We start from the raw sequence: 21621 nt of genomic DNA, 5'->3' as shown, positions 1-21621 counted from the left end.
AGCAGCGAGAACAAGACCGAAGGGAGAGGTGTGCCCTTTGGTTTAAGGGGAAGGAAGCTACGTCTGAGGCACACGCTGGGCAGCAGGACGAGTGGATCCTAGAGCCTGGCCGATGCCCGCGAATTAGGGTGTGGAAAGAGGGTGGGTCACGGTCCAGAAGACGCCGCCAGGCTCAGAGGTCACCGCAGCTCGGCTCGCAGGAGGCCGGTGCTGGCCGGGCCAGGCTCCACGTGGATTAGTCCGTCCCCTCTGGGCCGGGCCAGCTCACGGGCCCAGCAGGGGCAGGTGGGGACTAGCCTCCCCCACACCCTTCTTCATAAAGAGAAACCGCTTCTCTGATGGGGTCCCCTCAATAACTGAAAAATAAACAGCAAACCAATTTGTATGGCTGTTTTCTCCAAGATTTAATAACATTAGGATGTGTGAGGAGCAATTATTGCAACAGGCGACACGAGAGGGGGAACAAGTAATTAGCCTGACAGTGTCGGCAGCAGGACAAACGCACTGACATGGTGAGAGCAACCACCAGGGAAGGCGGCCACAGGACACAGGGAGCCGGCTCAGCGCCAGCATCTCCCCGCACACATGGTCCAGGGAGAGGGGCGCCGAGGCCTGTAGGCGGCTCACCCACAGTGTCCGTCTGTGGAAGGCTGTGACATTCCCCGGAGGCAAAAGTGCAACACAGACCCGCAGGGCCAGGAGGCCACCGCAGCGGTCAGGGCCCGGGACCCCGGACTCCGGCAGGAAGACCAGGGCGGTGCTCCCAGCTTCGCGGACGGCTGTCTGGCGGGGCCATGGCGTCTCAGGACAGAGGCACCTGCAGGAAGCGCATGCCCAGAGCTGGAGCCGAGACAAAAGCCTAACTTCTCACCGGGCCGCAAGCATTCCCCTGGGGAGGAGGGACTTTGTCCTGAAACGCGTCCACGCTTGGCCTGCGGGTCATGCTTTTGAGCGCAGCTCCTCAGACTTGCTCGCTGCCGAGCCGCCCGCCGCCCTCCAGTCTTCACGGAACCACGCGAAAGCGAGCTCAGCACATCGGGGATCCCCTCCTCAATCAGAGTCAAGGATCATTTCCAAAACAGGCTTTCAAACTAGTCCTTCGGGCATTTAAAAATTCTTCATATAAAAATCCACTTCTTTAATACACAAGAACAAACATTTCCCTTAAAAAACCTCACTTTTAAGACAAAATAACAATTTGTTGAAACACCCTTTGAATGGCTTGGCACTTATTTCAGCTACACAGAGTTGTACTTTCTGGTACATCTTGGGGACTTTGAAGCAAAGCAGTTAACTCTAAATCGTATGCTGACACCCCTGACTCAGGACGCAGACCAAGCCTAAGCAGGAATGAAAGGCGGATGCTCACCATCTGTCTGCATACTCTTATATACATATTAACAATCTAGCCATTAAACAAACAGAAAACTCATCAAACTATTTCAAAACTCAGAGCATAAGAGTGCAAAGCAACACATTTAATGTGCAATCTATCCTATCTGACGATGTGAAAACTACATTAAAAGATAATAAAGACGTATCCACAAATAGGACATGGAGAGGAAATGAGGTTCCAGAGCGACCTCAGGTCCACAGCTCCTCAGTTCTCCCGAACTTGTAGATGAGCGTGCTGGAAGGAGATCAGAACAGGTCCTGAGGAAAGCGCCAGGACCAAGCAACAGAGCAGCCCAGCTCCCAGCCAGGTTCTGTGCACAACGTACGCAGTGTGCACGAGGTCCTTTTTAAATAAAGGTACTGCTCATGTTTTTGCTTGTTTGTTTTTTAAGAAAACAGGCTATGGAAGCAGCAACGTGGGGTCAGTGTCAGCTCTGCACCCCCCACTGGGCGTCCCTCCCCCAGCTCTGCACCCCCGCTGGGCGTCCCTCCCTCAGCTCTGCACCCCCGCTGGGCGTCCCTCTCCCAGCTCTGCACCCCCCGCTGGGCGTCCCTCCCCCAGCTCTGCACCCCCCCGCTGGGCGTCCCTCCCCCAGCTCTGCACCCCCTCGCTGGGCGTCCCTCCCCCAGCTCTGTACCCCCCCGCTGGGGGTCCCTCCCTCAGCTCTGGGCCTTGTTTCCTTGTCTATTAAATGCGAGCACCCCTGCTTTCTACGTTTAAGGTAACTAAATGAGAATAAAAAGAGGCCGGTACAAAGCCGCCAGCCGCGGCCCTGGCACACAGCGGCCTGGTTACGGGGCCTGCGCACGCTCTTCCATCGCAGGCGGCTCCCCTTCCACAGATGCCTGCACATGGTCCTAGCTTACGGGTTTGTGCGAGTCCACCGTCCACGCTGCCTTCCCGTATGGGAAAGGTGGCATTTCCGCAAATGTTCTCAGCGGGATTGAGAAACCAGGCCACTCACCTTAAGAATATCAGTGCGTTCTGGAAGAACACCGCCAGCCCCGGGTAAACGTCAGTATCTGCACAGAGGACAGCACACGGTCACACGGGCAGCGCGCAACTGTGCGCCCCTCACGTGACAGGCTCGGTGCACCCCCAACCTGCGACCACTCCCTCATCTAAGACGGCGATCACGAGACTGAAAGAAGAAAATGCTCATCTCACGCGCCCACACCCAAGGCCTGTCTCACTCCGGACGTTCCGCTCCAGCGCCGGTTCAGAAACACAAACACAAGGAGAAGACGCGGATGGAATTCCTGGTGACGCAACGGTCTGACCGCTGCTTTCCTCTCTCCATTCTGGAGTTTGTGTGCGGGTTCGGCAGGGAGAAAGGGCCACTGTAATTCCCCACCGCGTCTTCCCGGAGCACAGTCACTGTCCTCACGCGAAGAGAAGGGAGAGCTGGAAACTGCTTCCCTGCTGTGGGCGGCTGAGGTTCCTGAGCGACGATGCTGATGGAAGCACTGCACCGGGGAAGGCCCGGCCACACGGGCCTCTGACATCAGCAAGCATCGGAGCAGCGGGGCTGAGCGCCCAGGGCTGAGCCGCACCCTGGATGAGTCCCAGCTCTACCACCAAGTGCGTGACCACCAGCTGTAGCCTCCTCATGCCTTGGCTTCCCCTCTGCCAAATGGGCGTCGGGGCAGCGTGCAGCCAGGCGCGAGGGAGGTGGGGCCACGCAGTGCGAAGCGCAGGTCGGCCATGGTGCTGCTGCGATGGCAGTGGGTAGCGGTGTGAGGCAGCCTGCACAGCGACAGACTAGAAACGTGTGTCAGAAAGGAACGCTCGAGGTGCGAGCGCAGTCCGTTTAGAAGAGAAAGCGCGCGTAGTGAGCGATGCGGAGACAGAGGACGAGGCCGTGACCGAGGCTGCTCAGCACGTGCCAGTTCCTGGACAATCAGACACAACCAGGGAGCGCACAGCCCGCACTGGCGCGGACCTTCCTACACACTCCCGGGTCGTAACAGAACCGGGAGGTTCACATGCTGCTTTAAGTAGCCACGCAGGCTCTCCACGGAAGCCGGGCCCAGCCGCCGCGAGTCCGGGTCAGAGCTGACCGCGCTTCCCGCAGGACCCGTGACACCAGCAGGCAAAGCTGCACCGGAGCTGGGGGCGCTGCCGGGCCGGGGAGGGTGGCAGCAGGGACTGCTGGTGGGTCGGGGCTTGGTGGGGTGACAAGTTCTGCAGTGGAACTGGTGACGGAGCACAGCTCTGTGCTGTACACACGGAACTGTACGCTGGATGGTGAATCACATGGTGTGAAACTACAGCTCAGCAAAGCTGCTTTAAGATGCACTTTCCTCCCGGCGAGCTCACACAGCGCCGGCCCGTCAGTATCGGAATGAACTGAAGGACACATCTCGGACACGTCTGGGAGCAGTGTTATTGCAGCACAGTCCCCGCTGTCCCCTCGTGCTGCCCGACTCTGTGCCACGGGCTTGCCGGGGGCAGTGTCCTGGCCAGGCCACCCACTGCACTCCACGACCCCTGCTACTACACCTGCACAGTCTCCCAGCCGCAGGCCAGCGAGCAGTGAAACCAAGCTCGCTCCAGGGGGAGGAGCGGACTCGGCCGAGCGTAAGGACCCTCGCAGGCCTCCTGGGAAAGGGAGGAAGGCTTACTTACTCTGGGTCACATAGGCACCAAAGAGAATCCACATGGAAGCAATGAGTGACCCGAACATCAACATGAAGCCGATGAAGAGCCAGACGCGAGCACCTGCGTGGAGAACAGCCGCGTGAGCTCGCCCCCCCGCACTCGGTCCCAGGGAAACCTAACCCCGGGACGCCGCTGACCTCACACACGCTCTGCGGTCACACGTCACATGCTTACATGCACCTGCTCGACAGGTCACTGAAGGAAGATTTTTAAAAACTCAAAGGGCACGTTACCTTTCTCCTGGCTAGAGAAACTAACAGCTGAATGAACTAAACCAGGTAATAAACTCAGCCAAATAAGCTTTGTAATTATTCGACTGAGTTGATTAACTAAACCCTAACTGAAAATTTACCTGTTGTATACACTGTCAAAGTAATTGCTCTAGTAGAAGTAGCCATCGCCACGAAGGAGCGAGAGGCTGTGAGGAGGGACCGATGTTAAAATCCTGCCGTTACTCAGGGTGGTGCAACACGTGAGCAAGCCGGCCAAACCCTCAGCCCTCACTCCGTAAGCCCTCCCTCCGGGTGCAACACAGGAACACGCAGAACCCACCTGGCACGCTTCCACTGTGTGGGCAATGGTCATGGAATAAAACGCCATGACTCAGAGAGGGTGAAGTATGGACTGTGGGTCCAGAGAGATCCAAGGCTCACACAAGTCCTACCTTTAAGCTAAAGAACTGAGGTGCTGCAATGAAATTTTCCACAGAAAACAGTCACTAGTAACATGACCCACAGCAACGTCTGTCAAGTAAGTGAGGGTGGCCAGGAGGTGGGGGGAAGCATTAACCACAAAGGGCGATGGCAAAGTTCTACATCATGATGGCAGCAAAGTCACACAACTGTATACATCTGTCAAAACTCATCGAACTGGATACAGTGGGGCCTTGACTTACGAGTGTCCCGAATAACGAGTTTTTCGAGATAGGAGCCGTCTCTCGGCCGATTTTTTGCTTTGAGTTGCAAGCTAAAATTCGGGTTACGAGCCAGCTTCAGATACCCCACCGCTAGTTGGCGCAGCGAGCGTCACAGTGAACGCCACGACATCAGCCCAGCATCACATGTCTCACTCGTTCACTTTATGATCTGACATACGAGTAATCTGAGTTATAAGCTCCGTCACGGAACGAATTAAACTCGTAAGTCAAGGCTCCACTGTACTTTAAACTGGTGAGTTTTACTTTCTATAAATTATACTCAATCAAGCTGACAATATCCTATATAAAAGCCTAATATGCTAAATGTCTGGCCATTCACCCAGTTACTATAACGTGCACTGACCACCAGGGGGCAGACACTCCAACCAGTAGGTTGGCTTGCTGCTGGTGTCCGGCCCATCAGCACTGGGCTAGATGAACCGGACATGCCCTGGAGCCCTCTCACAGTCCCTTCCTGGCCCCAATTGTGCACCAGTGGGGTCCCTTGGCCTGGCCTGCACCCTCTAACAATCAGGGACCCCTCAGGGGATGTCAGAGAGCCAGTTTTGGCCCAATCCCCGCAGGCCAGGCTGAGGGACCCCACTGGTGCACGAATCCATGCACCAGGCCTCTCGTATATGACCACACCAGACACAGAGGCCAAATGCTCAACTGGAAACAGCTGTGTGGCGGCTGACAGCAGGGCTTAGAGCCAGGTGGTGAGAGTTCAAATCCGGACTCCCTCACTCACTTGCTTGTGAATTCAGACAAGTTATTGAAGCAGCCTGTGCCCTAGTCCCGTCATCTAAAAGTGGGGACAAGAGCACTTACCTCACGGGAACACGGGATGATTAAGTGAGGTAATGCGTGTAGCACTCAGGACAGTCTCGGGTCACACTAGGTGTCTGTAAGTAGTCCCTAATATTCATAAACATCTTCAAACCCACCTCCACTCCCAATTTCCAGCCATAACCGCACAAACCCTTCCATGTCCTGAGAGGTTGGAAATAGAGTTTCTAGCCCCGCCTTCTGCATAAAGCATGGAGATCCCACTGAAAACAGACCCCGTGGTGCTAGCAGATGTGTTAGAACCTGAGTAAAAGAAAAAGACCACTGGTGACAGTTCAAAAGAATTCAAACTCCAGAAAAATGCTTCAGCAGCACACCAACAGCACACGCTTGAAGCAATGCTGCAGGGGGTGTGGTTACGGGTAATCAGAACAGAACTCGAAAACACAAACCCTGGCCTCATCTCCTGACTGCCACACTCTGCCTGGTCGGCGTCTCGGGCAGCATCACTGGCCGGCGCTGGTGAGAACGGCATCACCAGCCGAGGAAGTGATCCGAGTGACCACCCGCTGGCTGTGCAGTCACGTTTGTCTCCATCCATACGCAGTCACATGACACACAGTAACTCTGGCGTTCGGTAGCCTCCCCTTTCCTAAGGACTTAGGACGGTAACCTCCACAAGCTGCACAAGCCTCTGCCGGCCCCCGGCCCCCCACCCCCCGCCCGGCACTAGAGGCTTTGCTCCGTCTGCTGGGACGGCCCCTCGCCTTTACCTGTTCTCCCCAAACAGCCGCTCTCGTAGCTGTCACCTCTCACCTGGGCATTGGACACCGCGTTTATCCTGAAACGAGACAAAATCCCCCAAGAAGCTTTCTCGGTGCTAAACACTCACCGATGCTTACATATCATTGGGAGGAAAACACTCCTAAGTAACGTCAGTATCTGAATAACCGAACGCACCCTTCACCTAGCACCCTAGCGTACACAGAGGTTCTACGCGTCTTACTTTCCCAAGCACACCCCAAAGCACCCGTAACTTGAAGAGATGACTGTGACTGGTCCCCAGGATGACCATTTTTTGGATTCTCTGCCTGGCTTACATTTACCCTGATGCCTCAGGGTGCAACACCCCATTTAAGGTTCTTGTTATAATAAAGAGTTTCAAGTGGTGGTTGGGGGAGGGGCGGGGAGGGGAGTTTGGGGGATAAATAGTAATGGAAATTAAAATAAAGAGAAAATATTTAAAAAAGAGTTTCAAGGTCTCCCTTGGCGTTGAGTGACGTTCCCTGCCCGTTTCTAACACTGAGCAAACACGTGGTCCGGGGATAGGACACAGCCGCTGGACTCCGCTCCTGTGAGAGCCAGTGCGGCTGCAGCAGAAGTGGCCTCTTCTCCGCATCTGAACGGACGGGGGCATTCTTCTACAATCAAACTTCAAAACACTCCCGACAGTATAAGGCAATTCTGTAACCTTCATGTTTAACATTTTTAATTACTAAAAGACACCCATTTAAAGCTTTCAAATTCTTTTATGAAGTGAAATAACGGATAAACCTGAAAATGATTTAATAAAAAAGAAAAGCCATTTCTTTCTCATTTGAGACCAATCCTGCCCCACCCCACCCCCAATACTGGCAAACACAGTCAAGCAACACATTTAAAAAAATAATCCTCCATGGTGAAAGTTGAGTGCATGACAATACTTAAGGATGATTCACTAAAAATCTAGAAATGTAACATATTTCATTAATTCTGCGATGCCTTGATTTTTAAAATTCACCATTACTTTTTTTTTTAAAATATATTTTATTGATTTTTTACAGAGAGGAAGGGAGAGAGATAGAGAGTTAGAAACATCGACGAGAGAGAAGAATCAATCAGCTGCCTCCTGCACATCTCCCACTGGGGATGTGCCCGCAACCAAGGTACATGCCCCTGACCGGAATCGAACCCGGGACCCTTCAGTCCGCAGGCTGATGCTCCATCCACTGAGCCAAACCGGTTTCGGCTCACCATTACTTTTTAAACTGCCAAGAAAAACTGTTATCAACTGTAATTATAAGACACCACTGACTATAAAAGCACCCTAAGCTCTGGCTGGTGTGGCTCAGTGGTAGAGCACTGGCCCACACACCAAAGGGTTGAGGTTCAATTCCTGGTCAAGGGCATTTACCTAGGTTGCAGGTTCATTCCCTATCCCTGGCTGGGGTGTGTGTGGGAGGCAATTAATCAATGTTTCTCTCTCTCTCCCCCTCTCTCCCTTCTACTCTCTCTAAAAAAAAAAAATCAATGGAAAAAGTATCCTCGGGTGAGGATTAACAACAACCAAAAACAGCACCCTGATATTCAGAGGTATTAAAATATAAAAAAATAACCTTGGTACTGATAGAATAATCAGTTTAACAAATATAAGGAGAAAAATCACATGACAATCGTTACAGATGCTAAAATGATACCTGACTAACTCAGCACTCATTTTTCATTTTAACATGGGAATGTATTTATTTATTTAGCAGTTAATGAAGAATCCATCAGGGAGCATTTGAGGTCTTGGTCCCCAGCATATGTCACCAGTTTGACTTATATAAACTCTTATATAAATTCTCAAAAAAAGACTCCATCCATTAAACTCAAGCGTCATTTCAGATAGTGGACAGCACTGAACCTTAGGGAAACATCTTCTCAGGAAGACAGCCCTGAGCTGAGCGGGCCCTGCCTTACATGAAGAAGGCCAGTGTGGAGAACACCCCGCAGGTGTGGAAGGCGGGGTTCAGCTGCTCGGGCTTCGCGTACACCACGGCCGCGTCGATCATCACCCACCAGCCTGCGGAGAACTGGAGACAGAGCCCAGTCACTGGGGAGCACTCGTGCCTGCCCCTTGCCCCCCACTTCACTACCCACCATGACAATGGCATAGGAAGACTCTCTGCTTCACTACCCACCATGACAATGGCATAGGAAGTCTCTCTGCTTCACTACCCACCATGACAATGGCATAGGAAGTCTCTCTGCTTCGAGTTTTGGACGTTGGAAAATAAATAAGAACCCTGTTTACTTATTCCTGTGAGTGAGCCTAACTGACGAAATCGGTGCAAGATGAAAAGCTGTCACTTGGGATGAACTGTCTAACCTTTTCACCCGCTGTCATCACTCGCCACCAACGCTCTAACTAACCTCAACCAACCCGCTTCCTGATGACCATGTTTCACCCGCTGAACCGTCCTCGCTTAACATGCCCACGCCTTCTGCTTCCACCAATGAGCTGTCAGCTGTCATGTCTCCAAAATGATGTAACCTACTACAGTACTAGTTAACAATCTGATTAAATCCTGTTTAACTGACTGAAGTTTGTCAAAAGCAACGCTTCTATGTAAACTAGGCTGAATGGACTTAAATTAGACAAGCTGTCAATGAATTTCATAGACAAACTGAGTGCAGACGAGATGACCATAAAAAGCAAGAAAGACTTAGAAACACCTGAAAGAATTCTGCTTCCCAATTATCTTTAGTTCCTGTTGTGATTTTTTTCCTATTGGACTTCAGGCAGAGAACTATATACTGAAAGAGATGAATTTTTTCAAATGTAATAGAAACTGAAATTTGTTTTTAAAAATGGAGTTGGGACCAGGAGTGGTTGGTGGAATGCTAAAGAAAAATTGGTCATGATTTGATTTTTTTTTTTTGGAAGCTGGATGGTAAGTAAATGGGGTAAGATGGGAGAGGGGCTCTTTATACCAGTCTCTATTTTTGTTTATATGCTTGACATTCTCAGCAATAAAAAGTTAGAAGTGTTGGGAAGAAACGGAAGTAAGCAGATCTCTCTCGCTCCCCTGCTCTCTCCAGCGCTGCAGCTGGGAAGAGCCTGGGGTCCTGCCTGGGGCCCTCCCGCTTCAGCTCCAGGAGCTGAGGCCGTCACTGGGCCCACACAGCCCGAACTCCGCGCCTCACAGCAGTAACACTGGCTGCATCCAATGCTGAGCCTCTGAGGGCCTTAAAGACTCACACGGCAACTTAAAATGCCACTGCCCACAATAACTGTATTGTCAACAAAACGGAAACTTACAAGTCAAATGAACCCAGGACTTACCACACTTTGCTCAGTAACAGCATCCAGAACTGTGATCACTGTTTACACAAACAGCAGTGAAACAAATAGCTCTGAGTGGGTAGTCACGGTTCAAAGGATCAGCATTAACGTTCGGGCGAAAAATGAGGCGTAAATGTGGCCGATGGGCTTTCACTCACCAAGACGCCTGCGACCACAGAGGCCACGGCATTCCTCCGCTCGCTCCAGTCGATGCACTCCCACTCCGGCCAGCGGACGTTATCCAGGAAGCCTGCCATGGCGGCCCCGCAGGCCCGGGCTGGTCATTAATGCTGTGCCCTACAAATAAGAAGACAAAACCACAGAGCAAATGCGTTAAGAAGTGGCGTGTCTTACACAATGTCCTCTTTTAAAGCTTGAAAACACATTTACCACAAATCCACCACAGTCAGGAAAAAACGTCAGTACTTCAACGAGTACCTGCCGAGATGCACACAGGCGCCTGCTAGCACTGTGCCAGGCCAGGGCTCACTACTTGCTGACTGAGCATGTGGTTTGACAACACGTCTGCAAATGCTGTGACGCCTCCCATTCCAAGTGATAAAAGAGCAAGGGCCTACAACCAACCTCACTCTACCCAGCAAAGCTCCCATTTAGAATTGAAGGGCAGAAAAGGAGCTTCCCAGAAAAGAAAAAGCTAAAAGGGTTCATCACCACCAAACCAGTATTACATGAAATGTTAAAGGGTCTTCCTGCCGAACCAGTTTGGCTCAGTGGATATAGCATCGGCCTGCGGACTCAAGGGTCCCAGGTTCGATTCCGGTCAAGGGCATGTACCTTGGTTGCGGGCACATCCTCACTGGGGGGCGTGCAGGAGGCAGCTGATCGATGTTTCTCTCTCTCATCGATGTTTCTAACTCTCTATCCCTCTCCCTTCTTCTCTGTAAAAAATCAAAATATATTTTTTTTAAAAAAAGGGTCTTCCTTAAGAAGAAAAAGGTAAAAAATATGAACAATAAAATGGCAATAAATACTACCTATCAACAACTGAATCTCAAAAACAAGCAGAACAGAAACAGGCTCACAGATACAGAGAACATTTGACGGTTGCCAGATGGGCCAGGTGTTGGGAGGCTAAGTGGGAAAAAAAAAAAAAAGGTGAAGGGATTAAGAAGTAGAAATTGGTTGTTACAGAATAGTCCTGGGGGTGTAACAGCACAGGGAATAGCGTCACTAATTCTATATAATAAAAGCCTAATATGCTAAGTGTCCAGTCGTCTATTCAACCAATCAAAGCATAATATGCTAATGAATGCTAAGGCTGCTCAACCACTCACTATGACGTGCACTGACCACCAGGGGGCAGACAGTCGACTGGTCATCCAGTCGCTATGATGTGCACTGACCACCAGGAGGCAGATGATCTGACTGGTAGGTTAGCTTGCTGCTGGGGTCCAGCCGATTGGTACTGAGTGAGACAGACCAGACATGCCCTGGAGCCCTCCTGCAGTCCCTCCCTGGCTGGCCAACCTCCCGCATCCCTCTCCAGCTCTGATCATGCACCGGTGGGGTCCCTCAGCCTGGCCTGCGCCCTCTTGCAATCCGGGACCCCTCAGGGGATGTTAGAGAGCCGGTTTCAGCCGAACGGCAGAACAACTGGTCACTATGACACGCACTGACCACCAGGGGGCAGATGCTCAATGCAGGAGCTGCCCCCTGGTGGTCAGTGCACTCCCACAGGGGGAGCACCACTCAGCCAGAAGCCAGGCTGACGCTGGTGAGCGCAGCAGCGGTGGCAAAAGCCTCTTCTGCCTCCACGGCAGCTCTAAGGATGCCTGACTGCCCCCGAAGGCTCCCTGACTACGAGAGGGCGCAGGCCGGGCTGAGGGACTCGTCCCCCACCCCCCGAGTGCACAAATTTCATGCACCGGGCCTCTAGTGCTGTAATAACTATGTGTGGTGCCAGATGGATGCGAGATTTATCAGGATGATCACGTAGTAAGTGCCATAATATCTAATCACTGCGGTATAACCTGAAACTAATATGTCAACTGTAATTGAAAAATAAAATATTACTTAAATAGAAAAAAAAGACTTGAAATGGGCAAAGACTTAAAAAGTCAATTACCAAAGCATATAAAAAGGTATTTAACATCATTGGTTATCAGGGAAATACAAATGAATGGAATACCACACCTTCACTAGAATGGCTACAATGTAAAAGATGACACTAAATGTTAGCAAGAATGTAGACCTGGAAATCCCATACATTTCTGCTGGCTGTTTCTTATCTACACTAATAAAAGAGAAAGATGCAAATTAACCATCACTCCATCACTTTGTCACTCTGCTACACTCACAAGCCACACCCACCAGCCAATCAGGAGCAAATATGCAAATTAACCCAACTAAGATGGTGGCGGCCACGGAGCTGAAGCGAGCAGGAGGCTTGGGTTGCCCCCGGCGATGGAGGAAGCCAAGCTTCCCCCCTGCCCTGGCCAGCCCTGGGCTCCGCTCAAGGCTACAAAGCTTCAATTATAGAAGATAAATAAATCCCAGAGCTCAAGGAGGCCCTGGAAAAAAGAAAAAAAGGAGAGGCTGGGAGCTTGGGTTGGGGGGGGGGGGAGGGGCGTGGCCAGCCTGAAAACGGCCCTCAGCCCCTCACCCAGGCTGGCCAAACACCCCAGGAGGACCCCCCACCCTGATCCGGGACACCCTTCAGGGCAAACCAGCCAGCCCCCACCAATGCACCAGGCCTCTATCCTATATAATAAAAGGGTAATATGCAAATTGACCCTAACAGCAGAACAACTGGGAATCACTGGTCACTATGACACACACTGACCACCAGGGGGCAGACGCTCAATGCAGAAGCTGCCCCCTGGTGGTCAGTGTGCTCCCACAGGGGGAGCTCTGCTCAGCCACAAGCCAGGCTGATGGCTGCCAGTACAGCAGTGGTGGCGGGAGCCTCTCCTGCCTCCTCAGCAGCACTAAGGATGTCCGACTTCAGCTTAGGCCTGCTCCCCGCTGGCAAGTGGGCATCCCCCGAGGGCTCCCGGGCTGCCAGAGGGATGTCTGACTGCCAAATTAGGCCTGATCCCCCGAGGAGTGGGCCAAAGCCAGCAGGTGGACATCCCCCAAGGGGTCCCAGACTGTGAGAGGGCACAGGGCGGGCTGAACCCCGCCCCCGCCCGAGTGCACAAATTTTTGTGCACCAGGCCTCTAGTAAAGTTATAAAATAAACCTCCCTGTAACCCAGCAATTCCATTCCTAGTATTTACCAAGGGAAGTAAAAGCACATTCTACACACAAAAAAGGTCTATACACAAAAGTTTGTAGTTTTATTCATAATGATCCCGAACTCAAACAACCTAAATGCTCCTCAACAGAATTATCAAGTCACATAACAGAACCCTACAGAGCAACAAAAGAGAATGAACTGATTCAGAGAAAACCTCAAAAACATAACTGAAAGAATGCAGACACAAAAGAATACAGACTGAATGGTTCCATTTAAATGAAGCTTAAGAGTCAAAACTAGTCAATGGTCCCAGCCATCAGAACAGTGGTTGCCCATAGAGCCTATAACTATCTATGGGAGCTGCTAGGGGTGAAGGAAATGTCCTGTATCCCTCCTGGGAGGGGTGATGCAGGTGCATTTGTTTAGCATGGACAATGCTCAACCCCCTGAGCCACCAGCCAGGGTGAAAAAGCCAAGATTTTTTAACTGAACTCTGGATCACTAGTCTGACCCACAAACCTTATTATAAGTTAGATATTATTCCTATCCCAAAAAGAAGCGACTCTCTGTGAAAGAAAACCTGAGTCCTTTTTAGAGGGCATTTTGTTTGTTTGTTTGTTTGTTCGTTAATCCTCGCCCGAGGATATTTTCCTTTCTTTTTCAAAACACATTTTTATTGATTTCAGAGAGGAAGGGAAAGGGAGAGAGAGTTAGAAACATCGGTGATGAGAGAGAATCATTGATTGGCTGCCTCCTGGGCATGGAGCCCACAACCCGGACATGTGCCCTTGACCGGAATTGAACCCAGGACCCTTAGTTCGCAGGCCGATGCTCTATCCACTAAGCCAAACTGGCTAGGGCCTGAGGATATTTTTCCATTGACTTTAGAGAGAGGGAAAGACAGAGAGAAACACCGATGTGAGAGAAACACATCGATTGGTTGCCTCCAGCACGAGCCCTGACCAGGGTCTGGGAATGGGAGGAGCCTGCAACCGAGGTACATGGCCTTGACCGGAATCAAACCTGGACCCTTCGGTGTGCAGGTCGACGCTCTATCCACTGAGCCACACCAGCCAGGGCTAATATTTTTAAAAAACATATTCAGACAGGCAAAGCCTCCAAAAATGTTCCTCTTCTTGTCAAGAGGGGAGTTTGAACGCCAGCAGATCAATAAAGACAGGAAAGGCGCATCACGGGAGAGCTGAGCAGAGCAGCTGTGCCCCAGCCGAGGAGGGTGAGGGGCCAGAGGAAGCGTGTAACCTCGGACACACCTGTCCCAGCTGCTACAGCAGTGTTCTCGCCTGAGGACCGACTGCCCCGAACTGGCCCAGATTCCCATCTCCTCAGCTGCGCTGGCCTGGCCCTGGTCACGTGCTAATGCAGCTCCCTCTCCTTCCACCCAGCCACTTGCCTCAGCAGGGGACCCTCACTTCCTGCACAGAAGGGTTCGGTCTTGACCTACCCTGGTAACTGCAGGCAGGCGGGGAGCAAGAGGCAGCATACAGAGCAGCCCACCCCCTGGGGCCCTGTCCTTGCAGTGCTTGGGCCACACGGGAGGCCCAGATGCCCTGAGAGGTGAACCCCACTTCCTGGGACTCCCCTCGCTGCCACTGTAAATGGAAAGGCCCTTCCCTGTCCACAGGCAGGGAAGCCCAAGCCACTCTGCTCTGCTCATTCCCTGGAATAGGGACAGCACCTCCTTTCCTTACAGTCAGGTTTGTGCCAACAATTATGAGGCAGTTTTAACCTCACACTGAGAAAGCTCTAGCATTTTCTATTAAGCCTATTTGGATCTCATCTGCCCTCTGGGGGGAAAGAATTTTGTTATCACAGTTTATTTAATGAAAAATCCACAGTTAATAAAGGCACAGTCTATAGTCCTGTAAGGTTTAAATTTAACGCAGAAATTAATACAGTGCTATGATTTTATAGCCTGGGAGAAAATATTCACCCCAGAGGTCTGATTTTGTTGCTCTTTGGAACATTAACCAATTATATGTAACTCAGCAATTTTATTGAGACATTTCTTTCCCTATGTACTACATAAATATCTAATCCTTAAATCCCCTTAAAACCAGCTCTTTGTGGCACTCTCAACAACAGTGAAAAAACTGAAATGTGCTCACTATTTACTTGTAAGAGAATTTTATTTTTAACAGCACTCATTCAAAACTAAGCATATTATTCAGGGTGTGTGTGTGTGTGTGTGTGTGTGTGTGTGTGCACATGCACATACACACATGTATTTACGTACTAGAGGCCCAGTGCACAAATTTGTGCACCAGTGGGGTCCCTCTACCTGGCCTGCAGAATTGGGCAGAAACCTGCTCTCAGACATCCCCTGAGGGGTCCCGGATTGCGAGAGGGTGCAGACCAGGCCGAGGGACCCCATCAGTGCACTATTAGGGCTGGGGAGGGATGCGGGAGGTTGGCCAGCCAGGGAGGGACCACGGGAGGGCTCTAGAGCATATCCGGCCTGTCTTGCTCAGTCCTGATCGGCTGGACCCCAGCAGCAAGCTAACCTACTAGAGTGTCTGCCCCCTGGTGGTCAGTGCACATCATAGCAACTGGTTGACTGTCTGACCTCTGGTGGTCAGTGCACATCATAGCAAGCGGTTGAGTGGCCTTAGCATATCATTAGCATATCACACTTTGATTGGTTGAATGGCTGACCGGACAACCACTTAGCATATTAAGGCTTTTATTATATAGAATGTGTATATACAGGGTGTCTCAAAAAAATGTAAACACACTTTGGATAATTATAAAGGCAGTGCTTATTAAAATACATTTCATTTTCCTTTTAAATATGTTTTTATTGATTTTTTATTTAAAAAAATATATATATATTTTACTTCAGAGAGGAAAGGAGAGGGAAAGAGAGAAACATCAATGATGAAAGAGAATCAATGATCAGCTACCTCCTGCGCACCCCCTACTGGGGATCGAGCCTGCAACCCAGGCATGTGCCAGGACTAGAATCAAGCAATGACCTCCTGGTCTGCTGGAGGCTACGAGCAGTAGTTGGCATAACAAATGCGAGACGTTTGTCAGAAGGCTCATGGACATCTTCAGCAGGGCTGAAGATTTGCATATTATTACCTGCTGCCAAACAGCTGAGGGCAGTTCCCCTAACCCAATGGTCGGCAAACTGCGGCCCCTTGAGTGTGGCTCTTCCACAAAATACCACGTGAGGGTGCACACGTACATCAGGATTGAAATTTCGTGGCCATACTCAAGGGGCCAAAGAGCCGCATGTGGCTTGCGAGCCGCAGTTTGCCCTAACCTGATAATCCTTTATTGTTTACCAAACCTTACCTTTGATGTGTATATCTGCTTTGCTAAAGGGCAAAATCCTACATAATAAAAGGGTAATATGCAAAGTGACCCTAACAGCAGAACAACTGGGAATCACTGGTCACTATGACACACACTGACGACCAGGGAGCAGATGCTCAATGCAGGAGCTGCCCCCTGGTGGTCAGTGCGCTCCCACAGGGGGAGCTCTGCTCAGCCACAAGCCAGGCTGATGGCTGCCAGTACAGCGGTGGTGGTGGGAGCCTCTCCTGCCTCCTCAGCAGCACTAAGGATGTCCGACTGCAGCTTAGGACTGCTCCCTGCTGGCAAGTGGACATCCCCTAAGGGCTCCTGGGCTGCCAGAGGGATGTCTGACTGCCAACTTAGGCTCAAAACCCCGTGGAGCAGGCCTAAGCCAGCAGGTAGTTATTCCCCGAGGTGTCCCAGACTGAGAGAGGATACAGGCCGGGCTGAGGGACCCTCCCAAGTGCACAAATTTTTGTGCACCGGGCCTCTAGTGTGTTAATAAAAAGCTGTTGGTCCGGAGATTCGGGCAGCTTAGTCACTAGAGCTAAGTTTCCACCTGGCTTTCCCCAATGCCTTCGAAATTTATATTTCTTGTCTAGTCCTCTTCATTTATGTGCAGCCCTTCTCCAGATTCCTGAACCCGTGCTGCAAAGACTGCAGCAATGGATGACACTCAACCACTGAGCCATGCCAGGTGGGCTGTTTTTATTGATTTTTTTAAAGAAAGAGGAAGGAAGAGGGGTAGAGAGAGAGAAACATCAATGAGAGAGAAACATTAATCAGCTGCCTCCTGCACACCCCCTACCAGGGATGGAGCCCACAACCTGAGCATGTGCCCTGAACGGGAATAGAACCAGAGACTTCTTGGTTCATGGGTCTATACCCAACCACTGAGCCACACCAACCGGGCACATTTTATTTTCAAAATGTAATAGAATCAGCTGTTAAAGTGTGTATACATTTTTGGGAACATCCTGTATGTATGTATATGTGTACATCCTATATAATAAAAGGCTAATACGCAAATTGTCCCCACAAGTGGGAGTTCGACCGACAGAGAGTTAGACAGGTGCTGACCACCAGGGGGCGGTGAGGAACATGGGGGCATCAGCAACGTGGCGCTGGCAGTGGGTGGCAGTGCAGGTGTTGCCGGCCCTGATGGGCCCTGACAAGAGCAGGACCCATGGCAGGTGGTGGAGCAGGTGAGTGAGTGGGCAGCACCAGGCCAAGGCAGGTGCGAAGGGAAGCCCCGGCCGGCGCTGAATAAAACTTATTTTTTTTAATCCTCACTGGGGATATGTTTTCATTGATTTGAGAGAGAGAGAAAGAGAAACATCAACTGATTATCCTCATACATACCCTGACTGGGGATGGAACCTGAAACCTTGGTATATGCCAACTGGGAATTGAACCTGCGACCTTTTGGTATATGGGACAACGCTCAACCAATTGAGCCACATCAGCCAGGGCATGTAAAGCTTATTTTAAAAAGCAAGAGAGCCCTAGCCAGTTTGGCTCAGTGAATAGAGCATTGGCCCGAGAACTGAAAGGTCCCAGGTTTGATTCTAGTCAAGGGCCCATGCCTGGGTTGTGGGCTTGATCCCCAGTGGGGGATCTGCAGGAGGCAGCCGATCCATGATTCTCTCTCATCATGGATGTTTCTATCTCTCTCTCCCTCTTTCTTCCTATCTGAAATCAATAAAATAAAATAAAAAAATAAAAAGCAAGAGAAAGAGAGAAAGATTCACCAAAATGATCAGGATAGAGGCTACTTCTGGAAAAAAAGATGTAAATGTTTTGTTCCTTAATCTGGTGGTAGATAGAGTGATGATCATTGCAATAATATTCTTTAAAGTAAATATACATATCTGTTTTACATTTCACAATAATTAAGCCCAGCCGACTGGCTCAGTTGGTTGAGTGTTATCCCATGAACCAAGGAGTAGCCAGTTCAGTTCCTGGTTGTGGGCTCAATCCCCAATGGGCGGAGTATGTGGGGGGGGGCCTGCCAAATATATAGATGTTTCTCTCTCACATCAATGTTTCCATCTCTCTCCCCCTCTCTTCTTCTCTCTCTAAAATAAAACAAATCTGCCCTGGCCAGTTTGGCTCAGTGGATAGAGCATGGGCCTGCTGACTGAAGGGTCCCAGGTTCAATTCCTGTCAAGGGCAGGAAGTGGGGGGCGTGCAGGAGGCAGCCGATTGGTGATACTCTCTCATTACTGATGTTTCTCTCTCTCTCTTCTTCTCCATTTCTCTCTCAATCAATACAAATATATTAAATAAATAAATAAGTGGAACAATAAACTGACATCTCTGTCTCTTCCTCCTTTCCTCTCTAAAAGCAATCAATAAAAAAATTTTTTTAAAGAGAACAAGAAGTCCTTACTGTCGGACATTCAAGGGGATTACCACCAGACGTTATTAAACAAAATATGCCAATTCACATTTTCTCTCCCTAAAGGCCTTCTCTATTTATTCTTGCCAAGCCAATCAAGAGTGAATATAACCTGAAAGTCAAGCCACTAAGTGGCAACAAAGTTAGTAAGTTCCCCATTATTTAACCTGGTTCTCAAGATTTTCTTGATCCAACTTCTCAATATAAAAGGACACACAGCTTCTAAGAAATGCATTCATATCAAACAGAATTAGCTCCTGCCTTTACATTAAACAATCCGTTTTAAAAAGATGGAAAAGAACATTAATTTATACTGATCTGTTTAAATTAGCTACTTGAAACTTATCCTACAATGCCAAAAGGATTTTTACCCAGCAAGGCTTTTAATGGCTAATACCCAGAAACAACCAAAATGTCCATCAATAAGGGAATGATAAATATATTAGAATAGCCGAAACCGGTTTGGCTCAGTGGATAGAGTGTCGGCCTGCGGACTGAAAGGTCCCAGGTTCGATTCCGGTCAAGGGCATGTACCTGGGTTGCGGGCACATCCCCAGTAGGAGATGTGCAGGAGGCAGCTGATCGATGTTTCTCTCTCATCGATGTTTCTAACTCTCTATCGCTCTCCCTTCCTCTCTGTAAAAAATCAATAAAATATATTTAAAAAAAAAAAAAAAAATATATATATATATATATATATATATATATATATATATATATATATATATTAGAATACCTCCAAAAAATGGCATTTTAAAAATGAGGTAGGTTCACAGAACTGGTTCAGGAATGTGTCTTTATATTAAGCCAGGTGCCCAATAGTATTATGGTCTGATCCCCTCCTAGGGAGTGGAATTCAGGCTGTAATGGATGCAAAGTGAAGAAATAAGGAATTCTACCTTTATACTTTATATACTTTTATGCTGTATGGATTTTTTACTTGATATTCTTCTGTGGTGTTAAAAGAAATTTACAACCAGAATATGTGGCTGTAATCAATTAAAGGAGCAAGGATAAGCTGATAAGAAATGCTGTGGCTTGGACCCAGAAGTGAATTCAGGGAAGGCCAGCCAGTCAGGCTGCGGAAATCCGAGGGCAGAGGCTGGGTGGGGAGGGCGTGTCTCCGGAAGAGGAAGACCCCTCCTCCGCCTGCGCCCCGACACTACACCTGCTTTTCCAGCCGCACGACCTCAAAGTCAAGTCTGCTTTTCACTTTAAGACGGGAGCGCCACTAGGCTGCACTCCTGAAATAATGCAAACAACGTGGAATGTAAGCGGATTGAAGAATTTTAAAATGTTTAAAAAGAAGGAAGTCTTGCAACTCCATTGCCGGTAAGAATGTTTAACGTTTGTTCTACGTCTAAAGCTACGCGGTTGAAAGAAGGGGAGACACGGAGCGGCTGCGATGGTGGGAAAGAAGCGCCGGCCGGGGAGTAAGGGCCTGAGGAGGTGGCTGTTAAGAAGAGGGACTGACTCGACAAAAAAGACTTTTTTTTAAAAAATCATAATTAAAGAAAAAAAAAGATGGATTGAGGCCAGGTAGGCAAGGCTGATAGTGGACATTCACGCCTTGGAGAAGCGTAGACGCTGTGACATCCATTCCATGGGAGCCCCCCACCCCCGCGCACACACACGCACAGGCACACACGCACGCACACGCACAGGCACACGCACAGGCCCGGCTCACACCCGCCAGGCGTTACCTTTCAGGCTCATCCACTCGGCAGCCAGGTGTTGGCCGTAAACCCCGCGCCTCCCGCACACGCGCACTCACTCCTGGAATCTCGGCGGCTCCGCACCGGGCACCCCCGCCGCGCGGGCCCCTCTCCGGGGAAGGCCGACCCTGCCCTGCCGGGCGCCGCACCGACGTCGGAGAAGCGCCCCCGGCACAGACCCGGGCCCGGCACCGGCTCGGAGGGGCCGGAGGGGCCACGGAGCCCCGAGCCTCCCCGCGCGGGCCGTGCCCCGTCCTCCCGCCCGGGGAAGCCGGCGGGTTCGCCGCGCAAACCTCCCCAGACCCCCCGACCGAAGCCGCCATCCGACGGCGCGGCCACGCGGAGGTGCGACCCGCCGGGCCGAGCGCGGGTCAGGGCCCGAGGGGACGCGGCTGGGCCGGAGGGGGCGGCGGAGGCCCCCGCCCCGCAGGCCCGCTCCGCCGGGCACCGCCGCCCTCCGCAGGCCCGGCCCGGCGGCCTGGGCGCCTTCCCGCGCGCGGAGACCCGCCGCCCGCACTCACCGGAGTCCCCGCCGCCCACGCCGACCCTGGGGGCGCGCCGAGGGGGCCTGCGCCGCGGCCGGGCCGGCGGGCTCCGCTCCACTTCAGCCCCGGGGCCGCGGGCCGAGGGCGGCGCGAGGTGAGAGCGCCGAGGGGCGGGGCGCGGCGCCGTGCGCACCGCAGCGGCCAATCGGCGCGCAGCAAGTGGCGTGCCGGGGGCGGGGCGGGGCTCGAGGGGGCGGGGCTACGGCGTCGCCGCGGCCGGACTCGCTCGGTGTGACTGGCGGCCGCACACACCTGGCCCCACCGTGACCCGGCTGCCCCCGCCGCGTTTCCGCTCGTGCAGCGCCGGCTCCAAGTGCAGCGCCGGCTCCAAGTCAGCGTCGGTGAGGTCGCCGCCGCCCCTGCGCCCGAAGGGCCTCCCTTTGCCCTTGCCCGCAGCCCAGAGCCACTGGCCGTGACCTGCCCAGAGCAGGGCACTGCGCCCGGAGGGGCCTCGGGAACTGAGGCTGCACGGACGCCCTGTCCAGCCCCGCCGCTCGGACAGGGAGCCCGGGGAAGGGAAGCTGCTGGTCCCGACCTCTAACTAGTGCTGTGACCCGCATTGTCCCGCGGTACACCTGCCCGATGCCTTTC

The 21621-nt window shown here is 51.4% G+C and overlaps 1 protein-coding gene across 2 annotated transcripts; it reads right to left on the bottom strand.

Moving 5' to 3' along the window:
- Positions 1-334: 334 nt before the first annotated feature.
- Positions 335-21143, bottom strand: TMEM50B (transmembrane protein 50B). 2 transcript variants are annotated; one of them, XM_036349717.1, is made up of 7 exons: positions 21007-21143; positions 10008-10146; positions 8484-8596; positions 6536-6603; positions 4025-4117; positions 2361-2418; positions 335-356 (listed from the first exon to the last, which is right to left on the bottom strand). In XM_036349717.1, the coding sequence occupies exons 2-7, from the start codon at positions 10104-10106 to the stop codon at positions 350-352; spliced, it is 438 nt and encodes a 145-aa protein (XP_036205610.1). In that variant the 5' UTR covers positions 10107-10146; positions 21007-21143; the 3' UTR covers positions 335-349. The 2 variants fall into 2 exon arrangements, with proteins under 2 accessions (XP_036205610.1, XP_036205609.1); XM_036349716.1 differs by lacking the exon at positions 335-356 and adding an exon at positions 1118-1630.
- Between the last annotated feature and the right edge of the window lie 478 nt (positions 21144-21621).

This window comes from Myotis myotis, unplaced genomic scaffold (assembly GCF_014108235.1).
Source record: "Myotis myotis isolate mMyoMyo1 unplaced genomic scaffold, mMyoMyo1.p scaffold_m19_p_2, whole genome shotgun sequence".
Lineage (NCBI taxonomy): Eukaryota > Metazoa > Chordata > Mammalia > Chiroptera > Vespertilionidae > Myotis > Myotis myotis.
Note: the sequence above shows the minus strand (reverse complement) of the source record. Positions and strands in the feature narration are given on the sequence as shown.